The following is a 27,030-nucleotide window of genomic DNA, read 5'->3' on the forward strand; positions in this document are numbered from 1 at the left end:
GCCAATGTCAAATAAATTCAACGCAAGTACTAGTTATACTTGCAATACTTTACCATTTGTTAGGCTACATTGTGGCACTGTTCTAGTGTACTGTCACCTGCTATATTCTCGAGCGTACCGTAACCGTTGTAATGCTACAGTAAGGACAAACCAGGTTTCGTTTTCTTTTTTTCCATAGGCATGCAACTGCCACTGCGTCACACCACTAGTACCACCGCAATGAGGAAATTTCATCCGCCAACCTTATTCCCCATTTCACGTGGAGCCAGCCCTGGGCCTAGCCCTAATTTCTAACACAAATTACAGTTAAGATAAGCGTTTGGTGGGAGGTAGTATAATGGAGTATTAGGACTAGACGAGAGATTGACGGTAGTACTACTAAAGTCCTAGGACTCTTCAGGAAAACAAACTTACTGTTACACCCCCACCCACCAGACTGAAAAGCAGTAAAAAACAGGTATGGTCAGATAAAGTTTAAAAAAGTATATTTATGTAGCCCTAACAAAATAATCTCCCTCAAGACCCTCCCTAAACCCAACGATTGTCTTTGAAAAGTCCCAAAAAGCACCCAACTCCCAAATCCCACCCCCCAAAAGTCTCGAAAAAAAGGGAAAGGGACACACCACTACTGGAGGGTGCTGGTGAATTTTGCGGCCAGGGCATCATACTCCTTGCGGAGGGTGGCTTGCTCGAAGCGGAGGCCCTCCACCAAGTTCTTGTACCTATGGACCTCCTGCTCCAGGTAGGACATTCTCACTCCTAGGCGGCGCTGGCGTGCCTTGCAGCTCCTGTGGGGGGCAGCTGGTCTTTTTGCTGCTTGGCGGTGGCGGTTGGCTTTGTTAGCCCGGCTCCGTACCGCTGGAGCACTGCGCTGGCTGGCAGCCCGTGGGGTCACGGAGGAGGATGCAGCTGTCCCAGTCGAGGATGTTGTGGTTGCACCGGTCGACTGCGTGTCCTCCGACTCCTCCAGGGCCACCAGCCGCCGATATTCCGCGACAGTGGCATCCAGCCTCCGTTGCCGGGCTATTCGAGCCTGTTCCCTCCGTGATGTCGATTTGGAAGGAGCAACTATATGAAGAAAGAAAGACATAGTCTGTAACCAATGCTCCTTAACATTAATAACACAAAGTGATTGAGCCGAAAGTTGTGTCACAGTACAAGTAGCAAATTGAAAGCACAGTACATAACTATTGAGGACAGTATCTATCTAACCTCCCACTTCTGCATCCTTGCTCTAACATTAGTGGTAGTTTAATGAACAAATTCTACGACCACTATGGACTTCCATTACAGTCGACTATGACAGTACACCAGTCTTATTCTTCTTCTCTCTTGTTTCGGAAAATTGGTACGTTATCTTATGCAAGCCGGCAGAATGCCAGCGCAGTGAACTTGCACCCGAGAAAAACAGACGCACACCATGATGAGTGAGACAGACTTGCGTTACTGTACCGGTCCAGTACATGCAGGTGGTGAAGCTATTACTTTTCTATTACGGGTGGCACTGAGAATACTTTGTTACAAGGGCTACTGCTTAATTAATTTACCTTTCACCCTACAGTGCAAATAAGTACTAGAAAAGGAAAATGAAGAAGCTAAATAATTAGATTATCTATCACTTCACATGGGATGTATTTGATGACATATGGGATGACTTTAGGTGCTTTGCTTATTATTGAGTGAACAGTGATACACCCACACATGAATGACGTACTACTACTAAACTAAAGTTATTAAGAGAGGTACGGAGTGTCCACCGTAATAACCGGATATATGCTGTGCTTGCAGTTGCAATACAAACTATTGCTACTATTCATGGTAGTATTGGACAAATTTACAATTTCTTTTCCTTGCCTTCCCTACACTGGAACGGACGTGCGGGTGCGGTGTTACATGCTCTTCAAGGTAACACTTAGTTCATCCAGTGACCATCTACTCTCTCTAGATACACATGTGCTATCTAAGAGTCAGATAAGACCATGCTCCAGGCATCCATCCATTCAAAGTATATGCACACATACAGTTTATGTTTCACCCACCCAGGCTGTTGTCCTTCCACCCATCCTTGCTTCATCATTGACCCAGCCATGCACCATACCATATACTTTCCTTCCCAGCCACCTCGGGGGCCAAGCAAACACATATCTTTCTTCTTTGCCAGCCATCATAAAATTTCTCGTCCTTCCACACGTACTTACACCCTTCTTTCGCTTTTCGAATATATAGCTTACCTGTGCCCGCCACCACCGTGTCAACCCTCACAGGCACATTGGTGTCGTCCGCCACTCGCACCGCCTCCTCCCCAGAAGAGTTGTCCTCCTCATCCACCACCTCCGCAATGGCCCCGCGACCAGATGTTCCACCTACAAAGTACATTTTTAGAATGTTAGAATACACCACTCACTACTGTATAATATTTGGTCTAGGAGGAATAAAGAAAGTTAAAAAAAACGAAATACAATGTAATAATTTGTAACTGTATACTCTACAGTAAAAATGTCCCTTTTTCCAGGGAAGGCTGTTGTCTTGCTGCACTTTTTGACACAACTGATGAATGCTTGCTTTTTATTTTTAACACACAACACTTTTTCTCCTAACAGAAGCTTGACTTCTAAGAACACGATCAGGGTCAAGCTCAAGTTCAAACCAGGTGAGAGCTCAGCTCGACCACAAGAAATGTGTCCAATTAATCGTTAGCACTAAGCACTTTTCCATTTTCAGTTAAACGTTTACTTTTATGACAAAGTTGATTTTAATAAATGTGTTTAGTTTTAATAAAGCTTTTAAACTTAAATAGACTCTGTGGTTTTTGGTCCTCCAGACTAGAGTGGATGAGCTAAAGGTTTTGGAATTTTTGCAAGCATGAGTGCCTCTGACACTTCTTGACTGTGACTCCGTACTCTTGCCCTGCGTAGGATAATCTAATGATCATTGGGGATCAATCATCGGTGACTTAGGGAGCTAAATGACTCTGCCACACTATCTAGTCAGTAAGGAGAGTGGGGGTTCTTCAAAGTCTGATATCACTGAGGTATGTGGAAAGAAATTCTACCTGCGCCTATTATAATTGATAAACAATGCACTATTTAGTGTTCATAGTTCAGTTTGTGCAGATTTGTCCCTGCAACAGTAGTAGAATGGATTGTCCCCCTATCCAAAACAAAAGTAAAGTAGTATCTTATTCTTTCTTGGTGGTCATTCACCTTTTTATTGTTGGCAATTGTCGAAGCATAAACATTTAGAAGACTTGAAAAGACATTATGGACAATCCCAGAGGACTGCACTCAGTGCATAGAGCTATTGCTGACTAGAATGGGAGTCCAATGGAATTGCCAAATGTGCAATCTTAGTTAGCTACACAAACAGACTAATAAGAATAATCTAGTAATACCACAGGGAGTCATAGTCGAGGCAGGATAAGAATTTAGATCCAGTCTACAAGAAGATCAAAGACGATTTAGAAAAAATCGAATGAGGAACGCTAGGAAAAATAGGTACTCTTTATTAAAATTAAAACTTACTGGGGCCAGCAAAGGAGCCCTCGTCTGCCCGATCCTGGCCTGCATCCTCCTGAACAGCACCCTCATCCTGTGTCCTCTTCCCCTTGGGGGGAGCTGATGTACAACATGAAAGAAAGAAAGACCAGAAAACATGGATGAGATTTGTCAACCAAATCAAACATTTCAAAAGAACTATAACAAAATATTTTGGAGAAATAGCAAATAGATAGACAACTATTCCACGGGATATATTGACCTATCTCATATGGTATACTACGTTATTCGTATTGCCTGATTTGCGGACCGTTGACTTTCAAAGTTCCTATGTAACTCAATAAACAGACTACTAAAAAGGTTTGCCTAGGCCTGGCAGGCAGAAGTCCGCAGCATGCAAAGTGACAGACAAAGTCCACCCTGCTTGCAGATCAGTGAATACTCAAACTATCAATCCACCGACCACCACCACTATTTCTTCTTATAGCCATGTGTCTAAAGGAAGGACTGGACTTCAGTCTGTTGGGGCTGATTTAGAAGTCCCTTGCGGCTCATTTTCCTCCATTGTTGCGTGACTTTTGTGACGCAGCGGCAGAACAAAAGAGTCGCCATGGTGCAACGTATATATTAAAAAAAACGCATATGGGAGATGCATCACGTTGTAAAGCCCTGCACCATCAGGGGGGCGTTCCGGCGCAAGGGAGGGCGTTCCTGCGCAGGAACGAATACTAAAAGTAGCTGAGGGAAATCTACAAGATGTCAATCAGTCACTTTTAGGACAATGATGCGTGACTCAAACCCTGCGCCTGCTTGAAGCCGACGTACGGCTTGATGCAGCATTGGGTAAGTTCGCGCGAGATTTTCCTCGCGAGCACGTGCGAAATTGTACTAGCGAGCAGCACACTTTGCGAGATTACACATAGCGGCCGGAAACGGAATTACGTCACGCAAACAAGATGGCTGCGCCCGTGTACGACCGCTAGGGTAACTTCACAAACGTATAGCTACAAGCGCCTTGCGAACACGAAAAAAATCACGCGAACATACACTCCGCAAAAAAAAAAGTGTATTCGCTCGCATTCGCGGCTTCCGAAATCGATCTCGCACGGATTCGCGCCCCGCAAATGACGCGAAATTGCAGAAAAACGATTTTTGCTAAACTGAAAGCAATCAGCAGGTGCAAAAGTTCAAACTTAACATTAGTAACCATTCACTCTAGTGCTTCCTGAGGGGCCCCTCCAGAGTTCAGTTGCCTATTTGCAACTATTCCATGACCCTGCTATGACCCAAACAGCAGGATCATAGAATAGCTACAAGTAGACCATAAAGGTCCTGTGAAAAAAAATTGCACTGCAACAGAAAGCAAATTACAGATAAGGAAGGAAGCAGGTGCCAGCCAGACTGGAAGTTTCAAAATTACTGACACATTAATCCCCCCCTAATTAATTCATGGCAGTTGAAGAAGGGCAGGTGTGCTTGCTTTCACTGCAACAGAAAGCAAATTACAGATAAGGAAGGAAGCAGGTGCCAGCCAGACTGGAAGTTTAAAAATAAGTGACACATTAATCAACCCCAAATTAATTCATGGCAGTTGAAGCAGGGCGGTGTGCTTGCTTTTTTTCACCCCCATAATCTACAGTGATAAACAAACCTAATGGGTGGCAGTCAGGATGTACCAGAGGGTGGCATGGGTGTACCAGAGGGTGGCAGTGGTGAAACAGAGGGTGCTGTGAACCTGTGATGATAAACCAGACATAGAAACAACATAGTCGCGGCCGTTGCGAGCCGAAAAGTAAGTTCGCAATTGGGAAATGGTCCACAAATCCTCGCGAACGCTCGCCAACAAAAAAAACGGAAAAATCCGCTAATCCGCGAGAGTTCGCGGATTTTGCGGATTGCGAATCCGTAAATCCGCAAATTCGCGTATGCGAGATCCGCTAGATCCGCCCATGCTTACTGAGCTCAACAAAGCAGTTGTTGGAGAGGTGCTCCCAAACGATGAGGTCGAACAGCTGCTCGTAGGAGGACACTTTGCTGCCCTTTATCCATCCTTCCATGGCCCGGCTATAAAAGTTTACGTACTCCACCCACGTGGTACCGGGAATCTTTTTGCAGTCTCTGAACCTCTGCCGGTACATCTCGGGGGTGAGGCCATACCGGGTGAGCAGGGCGTCCTTCATGTGGTCATAGGAGGACATCATGTCCTCGGCCAGCTCTAGCAGGGTGTCTCTTCCTTCGCTGACGAATCTCCCCCACAAACCGGCACCCCAATCTTTTCGCGGGATGCGGTGCGCGGTCATGGCAACTTCATACGCCTTGAACCATTGCTGGATATCATCATTTTTGTAGTATTCCTTGACGATATCCTTGGGAATGTGGACCTTCGGGTCGGCAGGAGGTGGAGGGTTCCGGATTACCGCGGCGCCAGCCTCTTCGATCTTGGCTTTGATCTGTAGTTCTTTGAGGCCACGCTCGTGTTCGTACGTGAGCTTTTTTTCGTCCAATTCTCTTTGCCTCCGCCTTTCTTCCAGATCTCCCTCTAATCGTAGTTGTTCAATGGCCATTTTCTTTGCTGCTAATTGAAGCTCTCCATCCAGCCGGAGTCGGGCGAGCTCTAGTTCATGGAGCCGGCTCCTCTCTCGCTCCCGGGCGTCTTCGTGGGAGAGGCCCGGTTCTTTGTTGGCGGTTCCTTCTTCCACTGGGGCTACGACTGTACTCAGGGGTACTTCTAGGACAATGTCCTCGTTGGTTTGGGGTGGGGTCGCTCCGGTCTCCACCCAGGTTTGAAACGCGTCTTTAAAATTGTCTTTTGTGCTTAGTCCGGTGGTAGCGATACCTAGGGCTTTGCAGAATTGTCTGAGTTCTTTATGGGTGTACTCCTCTAATAGTTCTTTCTGGAATTCTGCGGCTGTTCCGGCTTCTTTAGTAGTCATCTTGGTTGTGGGTCTCTGTTAGTAGTGGCGAGTTACTCGCTGTACGATTTGCGCGGGCTCGGATCCCGTCGCTTGCCACCAATGTTGGAAAGGCAATCCCAGGGGAGACAGAAGGTGTCTGACTGTCCGCCCCGAGACCCACCTTTCTGTATGGAATAGGCTGAGCGATGTAGGGAGGCCTTCTTGGCGAGGCACCTCTCCTACAATCGTAACCGCTGAGCAATCACACTACTTACAGATGGACACCACACAGGAGGAATATTCACAAGAATCTTTATATAAGCAATTAAGGCAAGTCCTTTGCAGGTTAGCGGGCAAGGATAGAGGGATCCGTAAAGTCTTGGATTCGGGGATAGGGGGCAGCGGGACAGTCTTGGCACCAACTGGTGCGTGGATGGTTCAAGGGGTCAGGTCGCGACAGCGTCAGCAGGGCCTCGAAGAGGGTTCAGCTCGGTCAGGCCGCGACAGCGTCAGTAGGGCCTCGAAGATGGTTCAGTTCGGTCAGGCCGCGACAGCGTCAGCAGGGCCTCCAAGATGGTTCAGTTCGGTCAGGCCGCGACAGCGTCAGCAGGGCCTCGAAGATGGTTCAGTTCGGTCAGGCCGCGACAGCGTCAGCAGGGCCTCGAAGATGGTTCAGTTCGGTCAGGCCGCGACAGCGTCAGCAGGGCCTCGAAGATGGTTCAGTTCGGTCAGGTCGCGACAGCGTCAGCAGGGCCTCGAAGGTGGTTCCGCTTGGTCAGGCCGCGACAGCGTCAGCAGGGCCTCGAAGGTTCCAGGTACAAGAGTTCGGATCAGGTTCAGCCGCGACCAGGTCAGCAGGGCTTCGACTGCCAGATACAACTGGAGTCCTAATCCAGGGTTTGCCCAGATATAGGACTGGAGTCCTTTGATGTCCGGACCCTCCCGCCTGGGGTTCAGAGGGGCCGGGTTGAAGGTGTCCAGACACCCAGCAGGGGGGTGGAGCCAGCGCCCAGGGAGGCTGAAGGGTGATCGATACCAGGCATCCGGAGACGGCTGGAGGCCCCTCGAAACTCCCCTCTTCCGGGCTCCGCCAAGTGGCCACTCTACCACCTGGGAGGATCTTGGTGCCTCGATGTCGGGGCTTCGCTGGGGCCGGGGCCCGGGATGGCTGCGGCCACGTGCTCGGGACGTGCTGGGCCCAAGATGGAGTCGGGCCGGAAATGGTGGTCTGGCCTGGACCCCAGACCGGCTGTGTTGGCGGGTACAGGGGGGAGAGCCGTGGGTTGCCAGGGGGGCTGCTCCCGTCGAGGGTTCGTGTTCAGGGGGGTCGACAGCGGGTCGACGGAGGGCCGATGTCGTCCCAGGCCCGCCATGCGGGAGGGGTAGGACCACGCCACGAGGCCGAGTCCAACACAGGGAAGCATAGAGGAAGGCATCAGGGCTTGTGTGTGAAAGAGAGAGCAAGGAAGCAAGGAGGAAGGGAGCAGAGCTGTTGTGTGAGAAAGAGCGAGAGAGTGAGAGAGTGTGAGAGAGAGGGGGTTAGAGAGAGAGTGAGAAAGAGTGAGAGGGAGAGCAAAGGAGCAAGGAGGAAGGGAGCTGAGCTGGTGTGTGTGAGAGAGGGAGAGGGTTAGAGAGAGAGTGAGAGAGAAAGTGAGAGAGTGTGTGTGAGAGAAAGCAAGGAAGCCAGGAGCAGATCTGGTGTTTGAGAGGGAGAGAGAGTGTGAGAGAGAGTGTGTGAGAGAGAGAGAGCAAGGAGGAAGAGATCAGAAATGGTGAGAGAGAGTGAGAGTGTGTGAGAGAGTGTGAGTGAGTTAGAGAAAACAAGGAAGCAAGGAGGAACGGTTGTACAGCTGGTGAGAAAGAGAGAGAGAGCAAGGAAGCAAGGAGGAAGGGTTGCACAGCTGGTGAGAGAGAGCACAAGGAAGCAAGGAGGAAAGGATCAGAGCTCATGAGAGAGAGAGGGGGAGAGAGAGAGAGCACAAGGAAGCAAGGAGAAAGGGATCAGAGCTCGTGAGTGAGAGAGAGAGAGGGAGAGAGAGAGCACAAGGAAGCAAGGAGAAAGGGATCAGAGCTCGTGAGTGAGAGAGAGGGAGAGAGAGAGCGAGCGCAAGGAAGCAAGGAGGAAAGGATCAGAGCTCATGAGAGAGAGAGAGTGTGTGAGACAGTGTGAGTGAGAGACAGAACAAGGAGGAAGGGTTGCACAGCTGGTCTGAACATATTTTCCAGGGTTGCATTTGGTTCCTAGTCCGGGCATGACTGGGATTCATAAAGGAATGCATGGAATTCTACGTTCCATTAATAAATGGAATGATGGGATCTGTTGCTACTCAGGAGCGGCCTGGGCCGGCCGTGCTTCGATCCTCGTAATGAATCTTTCAACCACATCAGTCAGCTGCGGCCCAAGACAGGATAACACTTAAATGTTACTACACGTTTTGTCTCCTTCTCAGTGAAGTTTCCTCTTTCTCTGCAGTGGATGCAGTGGCGTAGCAAGGTCAGGTTGTACCCGGTGCGGAAAATGTCTTGTCTCCCCCGGTTTGACAAAATGGCAAAAAAAAGTGTTTAAAACATATTTTTGCCATTTTGTCTCCCCACTCAGTGATGACAGTAGAGGCGTCCTGCACCCACCGCACGGTCCGCACCCCCCTTCCTTTGCCACTGAGTGGATGTGCTGTATCACACAGGTGTCCACAACATCACGCAGTACAAGGGACAGACGGCAGAGCTCAGGATGTGGGCCATGTTTACATGCTTTCAGTGGTAATGTTTGTCAGGGGGTGGCCATTTCCCAGTACAACTGTATTTTGAAAATATGCTTCTAAGATACACAGAACTATACAGTGCATTGCTAAAATACACCTCTAAAGGTACTAGAACAAGTTTCCAGGTTTATTTTCAGTCGCACATGTTCCTACCCCTCATGCATGGATGTAGAGACGCGCATTAATACTATTGGACCTAACGCTCTGCCCGGGGTTGTTGAATTGCATTCAATTGAGATTTAGGCCAAGACTATGCATAGATCTCTGCACATAGGTTTTTTATTTTTCTTAAATTGCAAAGAGTTTAAAATGTAGCATTATTAACCAATATTCATCTGTATTGACGTTTGTGTTAGTTTAATGTTCTCCTTTTGTTACTGTGGCAATACACTGTGGCTTGGTTGTTCTCTACCACTGGAAGTTTTTCTCTATGATTTTGTGTTTCAGGTTTCGACGGGATTCTGCAACAAACACACAAGTTTTATGACGTTTCGTGGCGCTTGAAGTGTACTATTAGGCATCTAAAGCCATGCTCCTCATTAGGGAATAGGGAAACATTTATCAACTTCACAAACCCTGCATAAATTTAACAAACTAGTGGGCTAACTAACCAACCATAATATTTTTGGGGGGAGGAACACCCTTTAAGAACCTTCGTATTTTTTACAGTTTGGTTTTTTATTTTCTTTTTTTGCAGTTTTATATATAGTACCAAGTCGACTCAAACGTTTTGGAGTGCTTTATATAACTAGTACTTACATTAAATGATTTGCCCAGGATCACAGAATGTTGAGCTAATGCCGGGACTCGTACCTGGATTCACAATACCAACCCCTCTCCACATCTTTTTTAAGTGGAGAACTAGACACATAAAGGAATTGGCTGCAAAATTGTCACATAATACTTAGCAAATTAAAAAATGTTACACTTTACAAAACTTCGCTGGTAGAATTTTAGAACCTCAGAGTGCTAATTACTTGCTTTACTTGCCCACAGCCTCAATGCTAAAATGTTTTCACATTTCTTGTTACCATCTTTTTTGCAGGTTCACAAAGGCATGTCTGCCTTGTTGGCATAATGGTGGCTAGATGGCTCTCTGTCATGGTTTGCCTAAAAAGGTTACATCATGCAAGCAAGATGTGGAAGTCAGTTAAACCCTGGCTACAGATTTCTGCTTTGATCTCTATGCCACATGTTCAAACCCTCTCCTTATAAGGTCATTAAACTAGGTGCACCCCTAACTTAGGTAATAGTACTCCTGTTGTTTACAAAATTGCGTGAAAGTGCTGTAAAAACATAGGGGCATATTACCAACAAGTAGCGATATTTATCGCTAAATAGGCTTAGCGGCGATTTTTTTATCGCTGAGCATCGCCGGAATTTATCGCTGAGATAACGTGCTATTAGCAACGTTTATCTCCAAAGCGATACATTTTCCGGCGATAGCGGCGAAATGCGTGAATATCGCTGAGAATACAGCGATATTCACGCATTAGCGACGAAATGCTCTTAGCCATGTTATCCACCTCCCATTGGATAACATGGCTAAGAACTGGTCTGGGCAGGTGTTAGTATTTGGAGATATTCGTGCTTAGCGTGAATATTTCCATCGCTACGCCTGCCTTGCTAATAGGCGATAGCGATGTTAGCAACTGTTTTCAGTCGCTAACAGTTTGGGTACGCCCACTTTGCATGTCATTAGCGATAAATATCGCTAACATGCAAAGCGGGCCCCAAACCGCTCGCTATCACCTAAACCTGTCGCTAACTGCTGTTAGCGACTGCTTGCTAATAGGGTGATAGAATTATCACCGCTTAGCGGCCAAAAGCGGCCGCTAAAGCGGCGAAAATTCCCTATCGCCACCCTTGATAATATGCCCCATCATTTTCATCTTTGTTTCACTAGTACCATTGTCAACGCGGACGCTTTCCTCTCAGTCATGTGATCTGCCTTTTGACTCTCTATCAGAAAGGACCATTTGGCTTTTCTCTAGAATTCTTTTTTCCTGGGTGATAGTTGTAAGATGCAAAATTTCTGTCACTGGAAGAGGAGGGCTCAGATATGGTGTTTTGGAAGCAGAGGGATGTTGTTGGTGGATAGTGACAGACAGAATTCCAATTGAAGCCCATGTTAGATGTCCTTCACATTTAACATGGGTTTCAATTGGAATTCCATAGAGCATATTATCAAGCCCATTATCGCTGTTTTAGCGGCAGTTTTCGGCGATAATTGTATCACCTGTCTCGATAATATGCCCCAAGGTCCCTTGGAGAAGGAGTCCCTCTGTTCAGTGCCCCTCAGAAATTCAAATTGATTGAGGATAACATTATTATCATTCAAAAAAGCAGTAGGGATGAGGGAACGCTGGGAACCATACATAACACTTTGTCCATCTGTTTTTTCTTTCAGGAAAAGCAATCTCGTGCCAGGTGTGCCAAAATAGGACCGGCCTGTCTTGCGCGGGGAAAGTGACAGCATGTGGCTCTCCATATGATACCTGCATTGGTCACTATGCTGAAACTACAGATGGTGAGTCCATGGTACCAGTGCTTGATATAGTCCAGCCAGTGCAGTCCTCAATCTACGAAGCACAACACTTCATCCATGTAAATATCCACACTATGAGTCCTAGGGTCATCACTACTTGGTCAGATGAAGTGACACAAATGAGTTCCATATATTCTGCAATATTGGTGGGGAGACACCAAATTATGTATCATTCTCTGTAGATAATCCAGAGACAACCTTGCTATACAGACATAAAAAAATCCTGCTATTGGGTGGACCTGGGGCTATAATGTAACATATCTTAGCAACACCTTTTATTGTGTAACATTAAATGACATGAAATAATACCACAAATACGACTCAACACTACATACAGATTGTTGAAATATGCCATAACAAACAATGCCATACTCTAGATATAACATTACAAAGTAAAGAATCACAATTACATGCCATGATGGAGCACTTTAGCACACGGTGGGAGCGCATTTGCAGTTTCCCACTGAAATTCACTTTCTATGGAAGAAATGGGTGATCTGTGCATGGACAGGTACTGAGGGTCTTTACTTTCTCTTGGCCAACATCTAACTCCTGTCAGAGCAAACCGGACAGGCCACCCCCTCCCTAACATGTTAATTATTTCTCTCACAGATCCACTGGGCCAATGGTTGAGAGCAGACAGACTGGATAGGTCAAAAACATGGAAGTTGTATACCTCACTTGAGTACCATAACTTTTACATAGCTCTGAGTGCCCACCGTGGCATAACATAGGCCTCCAGAGCCCCTGTGGTGTGGGGGACCTGAGCTCCAACTGTCTCTCTAAAATGTGTCCAAATTACACCTGGATAACAAATATTTAGGTGTCTAGAGCGCGCCTTATCTTTTTCAGCTGGCAGTGAAACGTCAGCTGGTCTGTGACTGTATTACACTTTTTAGGTCTGCCTGACAAAACAGCTTGCCTCATGCTTTAAAATAAAAATCATACCAAAAAAATACATGTCTATTTAGGAGTTACCAATAAACACTCGTTCACCATTGGTCTGTTGACATGTCCCTTCCACCCCAGCAAAAGGTGTATTTTGAATGACTACATTTTAACCTTGTACCATTACCCTTCTGCTTTTCTACACATATAAAAATAGTTCACTCAAAATAATAGCTGCAATGCATTTCCATTCCACTTTTAAGGGACAACAAGGGCAAAGTAGTGGAACTGTGGGTTGACGTAATAATTTCAGTGCTTTTGCATTTAACTTGTGAGGGATGGCTTTAAAGACTTTTAGAACTGCAGCCTAATTAAGGAATCTCAATGCGTTTGCATTTGACTTCAGAGAGACACCAAGTTACGACTTGTGGAATTGCACCTCCACGAAAGAATATCAATGCATTTGACTTGAGGGACACGTAGTAACGAATAGTGGAGCTGCAGGTTCAAGTAAGAATTTAATTTTGCATTAGTTTGAGTTTTAGAGGGACACCTAGTACAGACTTGTGGAACTGCAACTTCACGAAAGACTATCAATGCTTTTCCATTTGATTTGTGAGGGACACCTTGTAACCACTGGTGGACCTACAGCTTCATTTAAACATTTCAATGCTTTTGCACATGACTTAACAGGGACACCTAGTAATGATTAGTGGAATTGCAGCTTCATGTAAGAAGTGTAATAGCTCTGCATTTGATGGACACCTAGTACCGACTTGTGGAACTGTACCTTCGGGAAAGAATATAAACGCTTTATTGGAGTAGCAAAAGTGGATTTGTATATTTTTATGTTGAAGCCCCAAAACCTTCAACTTGTGCATGACAGTTTAAGCAGTTGCATCGTACTCAAGAGGGACACTTAGTAACAACATGATTATTGTAGCATTGTGACAGACTTGTTAAGCAGTTGCTTCTGACTTGCGAGGTACATCTAGTAAAGTTCTGAAGGACTGCAGTCTTGTTATAGACTTCACTTATTTTTTTCGAACCCATACATGACATCTAGTAATTACATGAGGTACTATAACTATTTGAAAGGCTAGGCCAATAGGTGTTGCCAATGTTAGTTGAAGTGGCATCCTCGGTTGCTGACGCCTAATCTTTGTCCTTTCAAATGCAGATGCTATCCCCCATTGGAAGCGGATATCGGGTGTCATCTTTCTGGGGCAAGCAAGTGTTCAGGAGCCAACCCTATTGCATTTTTGTTTTTGCAAATGTTTGATCTGGTGGTATCAGACCCTATATGCCATGCAGAGGCGCTAGGTCCAGGCTGGTCCGCGGCTTCCATCGAAAAGCCATGACTTGAGTCTCCTTTTGTACGCCTGAAAGGAGGGTGAGGTCCAAGGTGGATGGGGTCGCTGTTCCAGGAGTTCGTGGCTATGTAGGAGAAGGAACGACCTCCACTGTTGCCGTGGCGGATGCTGGGTGTGAGTGAGGGAGAGTGAGGCAGTGCGCAAGGGTCTGGAGGGTAGGTGAAAGCTCAGGCGGTGGGTGATGTATGCTGGTCCTTGACACAATCATCCAGTTGTTTTTCTGTTTCAGGTGGGCATGTTGTGGCCAGTAACTTTCAGATCAATTGTGGAGAATCTAAATCATGTAATGCAATATATAGTGTTAACGCTGAAGGCGTTTACACCGTGAGTGGATCTAGCTGCTGCAAGACTGATGGCTGCACCCCTGTGATTCCCCTCAGTAAGTGGTATAATACATTCTTTCTCAGACTTTCTGCTGCTTTTCAAATGCAGTGTTGCTGTTTATTTTAATTTCTACTAGAAAATATCCCAATGGCTGCAGAATAATTTTATACTTCTGTTGTCATCACCTCATTACAAAATAACAATGTTCTGTTGTTTTTGCCATGAAAGAAGAAAAACTGTGTATGACCTAGATACTGTTGAAGAAAAGGATAAGTTAAATGAACATAACCTTAGGAGGTCTGGTCTTCCTGGTATGTTATGCTGAAGGGCACAGTCAGGATTCAGAATTCACACAGAAGAGCTTTAACATTGGTCCAGTACTTCAACCAACCCTCGCAACTTCTAATGTGTTACTTATGTTCAGGTCATGGCTACCTTACCACTGCATCAATGTTTCCTTAAGTCTCACGGTTATATTAGTGAAGCCCATCTCTTCTTGGCTGTTTTGTCACCACCACATATTGTATTGCATATGTACACATATGTATCTATTCCTGATTCTAAGCAGCTGATTACATGTACCTTATTGCACAATCAAACAGTCAATTTGTAGAATGCTACTTGTCACCCCTGAGGGTGTCCAGGCGCAGGCATCCAAATTATAAGGTCTAATTACCAGGCGCAATAAAGTTAACACTCGTTCGAATTTCAGCAGATCAAACTTGATGCACTTTCTTGGGTGAAAAATGCCCTATAACTGCGTTAAACATGCAGATGTTGGTGCGAAAACATCAAACCCTCATGTTATGTCCCTTTTTTCAGGCCGAAACTTGGATTAGGTGATAATTATTGCACCTGATAAATTTCAAACATCTCAAATCAGATTTCATCTGGTGCAGTAATTATCACATCCAACACCAGGGCACTTGGATCAGCCCCAAAGCTACAGTAATAATGATATAAATCCCATTGTCTATCATAAATGATAAAAGCACATCCATCCACACATCTAATTGCTGACATTGTACTACGTTTTATACGTAAGTGTCTTTCGGGGCCTTATGAAAAACTCACTAATCTTTCCCACCTGGTTGTTTCTGAGATTTCGAAAGCATAGAAAACACAATTTCCCCAAAAATGCAGTTAAATTACATACACACTACATGTGGGCTCTTTATTGACAGCAATGGTCATTTTCAACATCACTGGTTACATTTTAGCCGTTTTTTTAATATATCAAACTGTCTAATTGTGGTCCTATAGTCTTGTCTACAAAAATAAAACTGTGCCCAGACTTGCATTGATACCTAGGGCCTGATTAGGATGTCGGGCGGACCGCCACTGACAGGCCATCGATGGCAGTCTGCCCGGCAGACAGGCCATAGGGCCGACAGCCACATCACGAAGCAGGGGGTTGGACCGCAGAGGTCAGGGGAAGACTGCTGCTCCCGACAGGATCTAGGATCCTATTGGGGCAGTGGTCGGAATCGTGTCCCTTGTAAGGAGGCGGTGCCTGTGCAGGATCCGCTGAAGGGATTCTGATTCTCCTTTCCAACAGCCTTTCATGGCGTCCTTACAAATGTACAGGAGGAGAGTGACCTGGGAGATCAGGAACAAGAGAAATTGATACATGGAATCTCTACAACACAAACTGAAGTGAAGGCTTCTAATTGCCCAGCAGTTGGTTCATTGACCTATGTATAAGGAAGGAATTATACAGCCTGATCGATAGGTGGGAAGTTATGTAACAACCACACAATGAAAGAAATGATGTCCCATTCACTCACTTCTGTGCTTCCTATTTCCATTTCCACAGGAGAGGTAAAGATATGTGTCCTATGGTAGCAGTGATGGTGACAGAAAGTGGCAGGGCAGCCACCATGTCAGTCTGTTCCATATGAGACTGCTATGGGAACTGTGAATTTGTTCCACAAAAGCCTCTGAAAATTGGTGTTCAGTTTCAGATCATCACCATAACTCCCTAACATGAGTAGCTGTAGATGTTACATAACATTCCACCAATATGAAGATAAATTGTATTTATTGTTAGTGACTAACAATATTGTATCTTTTGTGTAATGAACCATAACCTCTATTAACAGTTTTGTAGTGAAGATATATGTATGCAACATGGAGCAATATTAGTATTTACAAGTGCAGGCTCACGTTTCGAGACTTCAAATTAAAGGCAGCTACCAAACTGAAAGACGCACGGTGCGGTCGTGGACGGTGCGGATCTGGGCATCCATGCCAGCCAGAGACCAAGGTGAAGACGGTGGTTAAGGGGCTCTGGTGTGTGGGAATTGCGGAGGACTGACCCCGATATGGGTGGACTTGTAGCAGGCCCCTGGGACACTGATACAGAAGGCAGTGGGGCAGTGTGCAGCGGCCTGCCTGACTTCAAAATGGCAGCCGTTTGCGACAACCACAGGCTTTAATAACTCCGTGAGTGCCAGAGACGGCATGCAAGGTTGATAATAATGAGGGACGGAGCAACTACAAGACTGGGGCCCAAAAGGAAAAACTAGGGCAGTTCAATCCTCTCCCTAAGGGTGAAATAACAAAAGCTACACACCAATGAGGGGAACAGAGGGACAGACCTCACAACACATGCATTAAAGCTCCACCGGTGACAGCACATGTTAAGGTCATACCTTATCTGACTTGGTCTCTCTAGCAGCATTTGATGCAATGTGTCAGCAGGATCCCATACAGCTTGCACAGCGTCCCATCTGCCTACTGTGTGTCTGGTGCCTTGTGGTTGCACATAACCCCCCCCCACCCCCGAGCAAGACGATTCTACATCCCCCTCCTCCAGGTAGCCATTTCCTTTTCTTCCTCCTTCGATCTCTCCTTGCGTCATCTAATGAGTCTGATCTTGGACGATGCCCCATGGGAAGAAAGGGATACTTTTTTGTACTTACCTGTGGATTTAACGGATGTGGATACCTACTGCGGAGCCCGAACAACCTTGGCGGATGCCCGATGGAGCTGTCCTATGCAGCTATAAAGGAGTCTGGCCCCTCGGCCGTCACCTACCCAGTCGGACATTTGACATTATTTTCCGCGTCTCCCCATTTGGTCTCCTTCCCTCCCCCTCCTCTCTGATTCTCTTGATGCTAACTGCTGTAACTATGTATTCTGTAACTCCCTGTTTCAACTGATGTAGATACCCACAGTGGAGCCTGAACAATCTTGGCCGATGCCCGGTGGAGCAGTCCTTTGCAGCTATAGAGAAGTCTGGCCCCTTGGCTGTCACCTACACAGTCTGACATCTGACATTGTTTTACTTGTCTCCCCGTTCGGTCCCCTTCCCTCCCCCTCCTCCCTCCTCTGAGATTGTTTGGATTCTAACTGATGTATCTATGTATCCTGTAACTCACTGATTCAACTAATGTATATGCCTACTGCGGAGCCTGAGCAACCTTGGCCGATGCCCGGTGGAGCTGTCCTATGCAGCTATAGAGGAGTCCGGCCCCTTGGCCGCCACCTACCCAGCCGGTCATCTGGCATTGTCTTCCTCGTCACCCCGTTTGTGTCTCCTTCCCTCCCCTCCTCCTCCCTCTGTTTCTTTGATTCAAACTGTTGTAACTTTGTAACCGGTAACTCGCTGATCCAACTGATATAACTATGTAACCTGTAACTCGCTGATCTTCATGTAAAGCGCTCTGATACTTCCAGGTCTAGCCAGCGCTATATAAAACTTTGCAAATAAATTTAAAAGAAAAAAAAATACCAAACTGAAAGGGTCATAATCTGACTCTTGTTCGGTAAAGCAAATCTGATTGGTGTAAAGTGGTTTGTTCAACATTTTCTGAAGGGGTGAAATGGGGTGTCTGTGGGGAACCTCAGTTGTCAAAAGTGTAGTCTTCTTGAAATGTTTCTTTGGGAACTGGCACACTGCACTTGAGCGCCTACATCTACAGAGCAAGGACCACAGACATAAGGTCTGCAGATTGTGTGCTTGAGAGCCTACATCTATAGAGATAGAACCTCAGAGAGAAGAGCTGCAGAATGTTTGCTTGAGCTCCTACATCTACAGAGCTAGGACCACAGAAGGTGGATCTGCAGCTTGTGTGTTTGAGCACGTACATCCACAAAGCTTGGACCTCAGAAAGAACGCAGAAGATTGTGTGTTCTGAGGGCATACATCCACAGAGCTAGGACCTCAAATGGGCATTCTGTAGATTGTGTGCGTGAGCGCCCACATCCACAGAGCTAGGACCTCAGACAGATGTTTCATAGAATGTGTGCTTGAGCGCCTACATCAACAGAGCTAGGACATCAGACTGAAGGTCTGCAGATTGTGTGCTTGAGCACCTACATCTACCGAGCTAGGACCTTAAACAGAAGTGCTGCATTGTGTACTTGAGAACCTACATCCACAGAGGTAGGACCTCAGACAGAAGGGCTGCAGATTGTGTGCTTAAGAGCTTACTATGACAATACTAAGACCTCAAACAGATGGCCTGTGAATTATGTGTTTGAGCGCCTACATCTACAGGGCTAGGACCACAGACAGATTGTCTGCAGATCGCATGATTGAGCACCTACGTCTATAGAGCTAAGACCACAAACAGAAGGTTCACAGATTGTGTGCTTAAGCAACTACATCTACAGAGCTAGAACCTCAGACAGAAGTGCCGCAGATTGTGTATGTGAGTGCCTACATCTGGAGATGTAGGACCTGAGTGGCACTAATGTTTCAAATAGTGGTGAGCGGTTTGTTTATTGCAATACAATAATGTGTTCTTTCTTGCCTAGCATAAAAGAAAATTCAGAAGTGGAGAAGTGTGGCTCACTGGTTAGAGGAGGCAGACCTGGAAGCAGAGGTCAGCCTGGGACCGGGGTTCAATTCCCGGCTTGGTGGGGTCTTGAGTCCTAAAACGTCCATGGATTCGACAATTCTCGCTCTGGTGCCTACTCGATTCACGGGTTCACACTCTGCGACTCTGGGCAATAGCTTGCTTAATCTCCACAACGGCCCCTCGCGGCGGGATGCCTGGCTTTCACCTTGTGGATACCCTGCCGGGGTTATCTCACAGGGGAATACCAGGACGGGTTCCCTAAGCAAGCGCTTAGAAACCGCTTGGTGATTTGCGCTATATAAATTCCTGTACATTTACATTTACATTTAAATTCCATAAACTGGGAAACTCACTATTAATTAGTGGTAAGTGCACGTTTAGGTGTGACCAAATAGAGTCCTAGGTCATAGTGTTAATGGTGAGGGAATCAAGCAAGCAAAGGATTCCCCATTTTGAAGGCTCCAGAACCATAGGCTAAAGGAAAACTGCTGATTCTTTCTAATTTTGAAGAACACATTCCACACACAGGAGTCAAAAAGAGTGAAATATTAATAGTCTGAAAAATGAGGGAAAATATATGAAGTGCTGAATAGGTCTAAAATAGGTGGCCCCTGTTGGACTATTTCCAACTGGTGCTTGTGCTTGGCTATCGGATTAGCTGCATGAAAAGGGTCTTGATGATGAGAGTGAGGACGGCAGTCGCGGCCGACATTACTCGTGGTTGGGTTTTGCACAGGGAGGGGATCACACAGGGAAAGGGAGGGTTAATTTAATTAAAAAGATATATATAATTAAACTTACCTTTCTGCCAGCTGGGTCTCTTGTCTTCACTGCTCCTGCTCTCCTGCCTTCAGCAGAAGAGGAAACAGAAGCAGGCAGCCAGGCTCCCTCCCCTATAGCCAATCAAAATGCTGCAAGCAGCGTTGTGATTGGTCGGGACACCGCCCAGCCATCGTCTTATGGGGAGGCCATTTTCTCCATGTAGGCTGCATTGCAGCTTGCATGGAGAAGGGCAGAGTGAGCATGATTGGTTTGGGTTGCCCCAGGGGAGCGGCATAAAACAGTCTTTGCAACTCGGGAGTGAGCAGGCAAACTCTGCCCTGCTCTCAGAGCAGCTATGCCCTCCCGCCTGCACGCAACCAAACATAAAATGGTAATAAATGCAAGTTATTCTGCTTCTCGTACTGCAAAAAAAAAGCAGTTGGGCGATGCTCCTTCACCCTAGTGGTAGTGCTGCCCCTGGAGGACGAGGCGCAGAACCAGTGCTAGGGAGTCAAAAATAACGAATGAGCTTTTGCCAAGTATCACCCTTACTATTGTCATAGCTAGGGGACTGAGGGATACATTTAAGAGTGCATGCTCTGATTCTGAGGTGTTTTACAGCAGGATTCCTCCCCTTTCTTGGTCTATAATTAGGCTCAAGGAGGATTTGCTGTAGAAGGGGGATTGGTGTTCCTCCAGTGTTATTGATGGACAAAGGGGTGCAGCTGATCTCAAGTCAAATGTGGTGCAAGAAGCCAAAGTGGAATTATGAGCAGTGTGGTGTGTATATGAATTAAGGGTGGGCGTCCGAATCGGCTACGCCCACGGAGTAGGCGTAGTGTTGCCTTCTACGCATTTTGCGTAGACAGCGTAGCCGGCAACACTACGCCCACTCCGTGAGCGTAGCCGAGTCGGCCGCCACCCGCCTCCCTCCCGCCCTCCACTAGATACTTTATTTAAGCAATTACACGGATTAAAACAATTTTAAAGCACTTACCTTGTCCGGGGCTCGTCCGGGTCTCCCTCTTTGAATAGCGTCCTTTTCCTGGATACCAATGCGCATGCGCGGGCGGCCGCGCATGCGCATTTCTCCCGAGAAATGCGCATGCGCGGCCGCCCGCGCATGCGCATTGGTATCATGGAAAAGGACGCTATTCAAAGAGGGAGACCCGGACGAGCCCCGCCGGACAAGGTAAGTGCTTTAAAGTTGTTTTAATCCGTGTAATTGCTTAAATAAAGTATGTAGGGGAGAGCGGGAGGGAGGTGCGTAGTGGGGCTACGCGGAGTGCGGGAGTGGGCGTAGCTTCTCGCCCTCTCCGTGTAGCTCCGCGGAGCCCCACTATGCCCCACTATGCCCAGGGTTAATATGAATGTCTTAGGGGAAGAAGAAAGTAGAGAATGTGCCAAAGTTCTTAAAAATAACAAAGATATTTGTAAGGAGCCTGATCCCCTGGTGGTCTTATGGTGCTCTGTCACAGATGCACCTCAGTCTGATGGTCTAAGTGCAGCGTCCAGCATTCAAACCAGTGACAATGGATCCCTGTAGTGCATGCATTAATCCACCCACAGATAGGAGACAATGGGGCATATTACCAAGGGCAAGTATCGCCGCTTTTTCAGCGAATTGTGCCGAGAAAGCGGCGATACTGCTAGAGCCCTATTAACAAGGGCATTTTAAAGCCTGGCGCAAGCCCACTTTGCATGTCGGCGATAAACATCGCTAATGACATGCAAAGTGGGCGTTCCCACGTCCAACCACATGTAAAATGTGGTTGGAGGTGGGAACACCCTATTACCTAGGCAGGCGTTGGGAGAGGGAGACCTGCGATAAACTAGTTTATCGCAGGTCTCCCAACGCCTGCTCTGACCAGGTGTTAGGGCATTGATAACATGGGGGAGTGGATCATAAAGCTGAATCCACCCCCCCATATTATCAAGGAACACATTAGCGCATGAAAACAATGTTTGTTTTCATGCGCTAATGTGCCATATCGCCGACTATCGCCGGATTTCAAATCGTCTACGTGATGCGCATTGATAATTGCGCGCTAAAAAGGCGATGAAATCCGGCGATAGCCGGCGATATGGGGATGTGCGTTGTGCGTTAACTAACGCACTTCTTGGTAATATGCTCCAGTGTATTTTACTGTGTGAACATCATAGGGACAGGATGAATTATCAGGCATGGTCGAGTTTGTTCTTTTCAAAAAGGGATCTGAGAAGAGGCAAAGGCAGATTAAGTTAAGTCTGAGAAGGACATGTGGTACTACCATCATCACCTGCTCTTTTCAATCTCCCGTCAAATGGATTAGTTACTAGAGGCATCTGAAAAGTAAAATTAGCCCCACTAACACATTCTAAATTATTTGTCATTTCCAAGCCTCTGAAAGTTCAAGGTAAATGATGTTTCCGAGTGGGGATACATAATCTGAAACAGGGAATAACATGGATGCCACCACATATGAGGCTAGCTCCCCACTGAGCTAGAGGCAAAACGCATTAAAATCCACACCAATAGCCTCACTTCAAGCACTATCCTTCCTCTTTTGAAATGTATTAACATTTACCTCGCTTCACCCTTCGGCTGTGGTTCTTCATGCTTGTTTCCAGGTCCAGTGTATTACCACCTCCTCACCAGAAACAATGCTGAGGCAATGTTGAGACTTTATTCAGAGGCTGGTACAGCTTGCGTCTTTCTGCTTTCTCTGGTCCCGAAGTTACAATGTGTTTAGAACCTGCTGTTTCCTGATGCTGATAACATTGACTATTGAGGAATATCAATTGTCCTATTTTCTTTCTTTCACCAGATACCACTAAGAACCGACTGTCGTGTCCAGCTTGCTTCCGTGATAACAGTGGCGCGTGTGACCCACAGAATCACACCATGCAGTGCTCTGGGCTGGAGAACAAATGCCTCTGGTACACTGTGGAAACAAGCATAGGTAAACCTGGTGCACCAGCACAGTATCTACAACTTAGAAATATCTCATTGCAATCCTACTGTTGTCAATTCAAAAGTGACCGGCAAATCTAGGACTAACCCCTAGAGGTTTGGATGGTCAGATTTTATTTTAGCAGTGAGACATTTAAAAACTGCCCTGTGTCTTGAAGAACGACCCACAGCACTGAACAACACAACATCCTCAGACCTAAACCTAGAAAGGAAAGGGGAAAAATCTACTCTGTAGAATATTTCAATCATCAGCAGCTCTAAAAACCTAGAGAAGCAATAACACAAAGACTATCTCTGTACCTTGATGGGCCTAAATTAAGGCAACTTCAATCCAACTGATCCTGGAAACTACTATCTTCAGTATACTTATTGATTGCCTCATTAGATCAGCCTGCGGACAGTGCACTTAATGTATATCCAGCTTCAGAGATGGTTTTTAGCCCTGTCTCTTCGGCTTCTCCCCTTCAAAACAAAAAATACGTAAATTATACACATACATGAATAAAGATATATATTTGTGTGTAAAGTATATACATGAATTATGTATCTATATATACACATTTACACATCTATCTGTCTATCTATCTATATGAAAAATGTCTAGAGTGCATGTACACTAATAGTTTCTTGGCACTGAATTAACACTTGTATATTCTGGAACATCTGATAAAGACGTTCAAGCTTATAATTCCTGGGTAAGCAACCAGGTTTCCTGATCTCGTCTAATGCACTGAGAGATGTGTGTAATCGTAAGTAATCTGGCACTGAATTGCAGAGACTGTCTGTGCAGACAGAGAAGCTGTGGCTCCCAACCTCCTTTTTGGTGAATTTGGGTCATCACAAGATTATCTTTGGATGACCACAATTTTCAAGAGGACAAGTGCATTTGTATATAAACCAAGGACAATGTCCGTACATTGTTCGGTGTTCAGAGCATGACGTCTTTAAAATGGATAGATCCCTGATGGACAGTTTATGTAATAATCGGAGAAGAGGCTGAAAAGAGGAGCTTCAAGACATGCACTGTGGTTCAGGATCACCTGCATGCTTTGAAGTCAATAATCAGGTGGGCCTGAATAAAAGAAATTGGCATAGTCCAATCCGGAGCGTACAATAAGCAATATTGCTCAACTTTTCCCATCTTCTGTGATGAAAGGAGTGATTTCCTTAACTTTGTCAATCAGTAAGAGTGAGGGAACACCAGCCCAGAGATTTGATTGGAGAGAAATAAAGTGGATTTGTACCTTTACTCCCAGGCTTTTCATTACCTGTACTTCTACCTGTATGCAATCCATTCGTCCTGGCCAAAGGAGTCTAGTCAAAGACCTCCTTTCGGAATTCAATTCCAGCCAGCTGCTACCCATCTTCCCCTACATACCAAACTGCACTCCTGGAAGTGTGAACCGGGGCGCAAATCCCCACCCAGTTTTACTAACCGTTAGGTGGCATTGATGTACATATAAAATGTTTACCTGTCAGTGGAATGGTTTGTCAAGTGGCCCAATGTAGAGGTGGTAAATGAGAAGATAGAGCCGGACCTTACGTGACTCTACATTTCAGAGGGACATTCAAAGCTTGATTAGGAGAGAGCCTTACTGAGTGAATACGCTCCCTCAGGAATGATGGCTTCCAGGCCACTGTTGAAAGGTGTCAAAGGCATCTAGACGGTCTTGTAAAATCAGCCCCCCAGTCTGGTTCCAAACTAAGGCCAACAGCCTGTGTTGGACAGGACTACTGAGTCTATATATCTTTGATGCTGCTGCATGGGACATTCACATTAATTGCCCAGGGGTCTGCTCCAGCCACATTGAATCAGACTTCAATGATCTCCAAGAAACAATTGATTCTAGCAAATTATTGAATATTATTTCTCTTAGAGGGTTGAAAGAGTCGATCTGAGGCTGTTTTAAGATAGTATCAGGGCATGGACCACATTAAGTTGATCAGAGCCTGCCAACAGTCCTCAGTAGAAAAAGGAGCCAAGTTGAAGAGTCTGTTGGGGACAGGCTTGTGTTTCATCATGGCGGGGAGGAATGGTCAGATTCTGTTTTGCGCCACAAGCTATACACACCATCAATGATGTACGTATTTAAGGAGTTACATAAGTCTTGTGTTAGAGTGACACCAGGGGCAGTCTTTGAGTGATCTGGAAGTTATTTAATAATCTGAAAAACTACTTTATACTGATTAGACGAGGTAGCGATTTTCTGCAGAATAATATTTTTCTTTGGTATTTTTGATTAGGAGTTCACAAATATTTATTGGTCTTTTAAATATTATTTTTTAGACTTCTGCTTGGTACATCGTTGTTTTGGCCAAATCTACATCCTCTGTGTATCAGGGTGTTGCTTTTCTATGTCTGTAAATTCACAGGTCCATGCAAATCTGTCATTTGATTTATCCATCTGTCTTAAGTATGATCAAACTTAGCAGGAGTAATATTTTCACGGTCCTTTTAAAATTAGATTACATTTTCTTTAGAACAGTTATAACCCTGTATATATTCTCTTAGGGTGTCTTGTTTATTATAAAGAGATAAAATAGAACGTTGTATGACCTATTTATCTGACAAAGGATTCGGTTTAATTTTAAAGCTTTCATTAAAAGGGTCTAGAGCTAATATACGGTCCAAAATATGCCCTTAAATATATGTAGGACCATTTATTTTTGTTTGAAACTTTAGTGAGGAGGTCACTGGAATCCTTAGTCTTTCACTCAGCCTTGAAGCCCAGTAGTTGAAATCTACAATAATAATTAGAAAGTTGTTGCAGTTAATAGTGAACATAGTAGATTGAAATATAGGATAGGGAAAGTAGTATTGGGCCAGATTCACAGAGGCAAACTTAGATGTTTGACCTAAACTTAGTCCAAACGTTTACATTTATGACTTTGGGAATGTACAAAGGCAATTTACGAATAATTTCCTTATGTCCACATTCGGGCGGAGTTCCAGCCCGAGAGCTGATATAAAGATAGTACTCATTAATGCCCTCTGTGAATTCCCAAAGTCATGAACTTAGACATTTGGTCTTAATCTAGGCCAAACATTTAAGTTTACCTTTGTGAATCCGGCCCCAAGTGTCTAGGAGGGCTAGCGGTAAATAACATAGATATGGCGGTAGAAGGGGCGGAGGACACATAGAGTAACAAGACATCCACACTTCTGACAACTAGAATAGGTAAGGTAGAAACACTCAGATGGTGTAGGCGGCCACCTTGCCAGCTAGATTACTGATTTAGATGGAATCCAGTTGTCAGGATGACATGAGGTGCACTTAATTTGGTGATCTCGGGTACCGCTAAAACGAGTATGTGGGGTGCAGAAAATAAGATAACACAAAGTGCACATCACAAGACAACACAGGGTGCTGAAGACAAGATCATGCAGAATACCGAGAGCAGAACGACCAGAAGCGCCAATAAAAGTAGGATGTATGATGATACAACGCATTCCACTGCAACGCATGCCTCTACCACGCATGTGTTACAAAGCAAGTGCCATTACCACGCATAACCTTTAACGGATATTTTTTTTACAATGAATTTGCTTATACTTCGCATGCCTTTCCAACAAATGGAGTTGCAAAAGCATGAATGTTAAAGGCATATACATGGTAAAGGTTTTCCCTGACCCCTGCTCCGAGTTCTAAAACCGGTCCCTGGTGCTCCTACACCCCAGCCCCCAGCATTTTTAACAAATACCCCTGACATATTGTTCTTCTTTCTGCAGGTTCCCGGAGCACTCAAGTTACCCTTCGTGGCTGTGCCACTGAAAGCTTTTGTGCACTAGGTAATTTCTCAAGTCCAGCTATAAAATATAGGACAGTATGTACCAACAGCGCCCCTCACCCTGGAGATGGGCTCCTCCTGCCAGCAGCTGCTCTACTCCTCCTGATGAAACTGCATCTGTAGCCTTCCTCTGCAGCATCCTACGACCAGTGGACACCTGAACTGTGCCATCCTTATCTCACCTCTGGTCACCCATCTATTGGTACTTGGGCAGATGTGGTGCCTCAGCCTCTGCCTATATACGAGATGATCACATGTATCTTGCGCTACTTAATATACTCGAATGTGAGGTCCAAACCGCTACAATGTACAAGTAAATACCTCATTTACTTGTCAGATTACTTTCTCGTTTGGTGTCAGACTGATCACTGTTTCTTCTTTCTTTGTTGGCACTGTCTGAATCCATCCTCATGTCTCTTTGTAATGTTCTCTGTT

The 27,030-nt window shown here is 45.6% G+C and overlaps 1 protein-coding gene across 1 annotated transcript in view; it reads left to right on the forward strand.

Annotated features, from left to right (window-relative positions):
- The window catches only part of LOC144769719 (phospholipase A2 inhibitor and Ly6/PLAUR domain-containing protein-like), a 73,143-nt gene extending 46,425 nt beyond the window's left edge, over nt 1–26,718 (forward strand). Inside the window, exons 2-5 of the mRNA XM_078653900.1 lie at nt 11,561–11,680; nt 14,189–14,338; nt 22,661–22,795; nt 26,537–26,718. Coding sequence (XP_078510026.1) covers nt 11,561–11,680; nt 14,189–14,338; nt 22,661–22,795; nt 26,537–26,718 — 587 coding nt within the window. The remainder of the gene's footprint in view (nt 1–11,560; nt 11,681–14,188; nt 14,339–22,660; nt 22,796–26,536) is intronic.
- The last annotated feature ends 312 nt before the right edge of the window (nt 26,719–27,030 follow it).

This window comes from Lissotriton helveticus, chromosome 7, assembly GCF_964261635.1.
Source record: "Lissotriton helveticus chromosome 7, aLisHel1.1, whole genome shotgun sequence".
Classification (NCBI taxonomy): domain Eukaryota; kingdom Metazoa; phylum Chordata; class Amphibia; order Caudata; family Salamandridae; genus Lissotriton; species Lissotriton helveticus.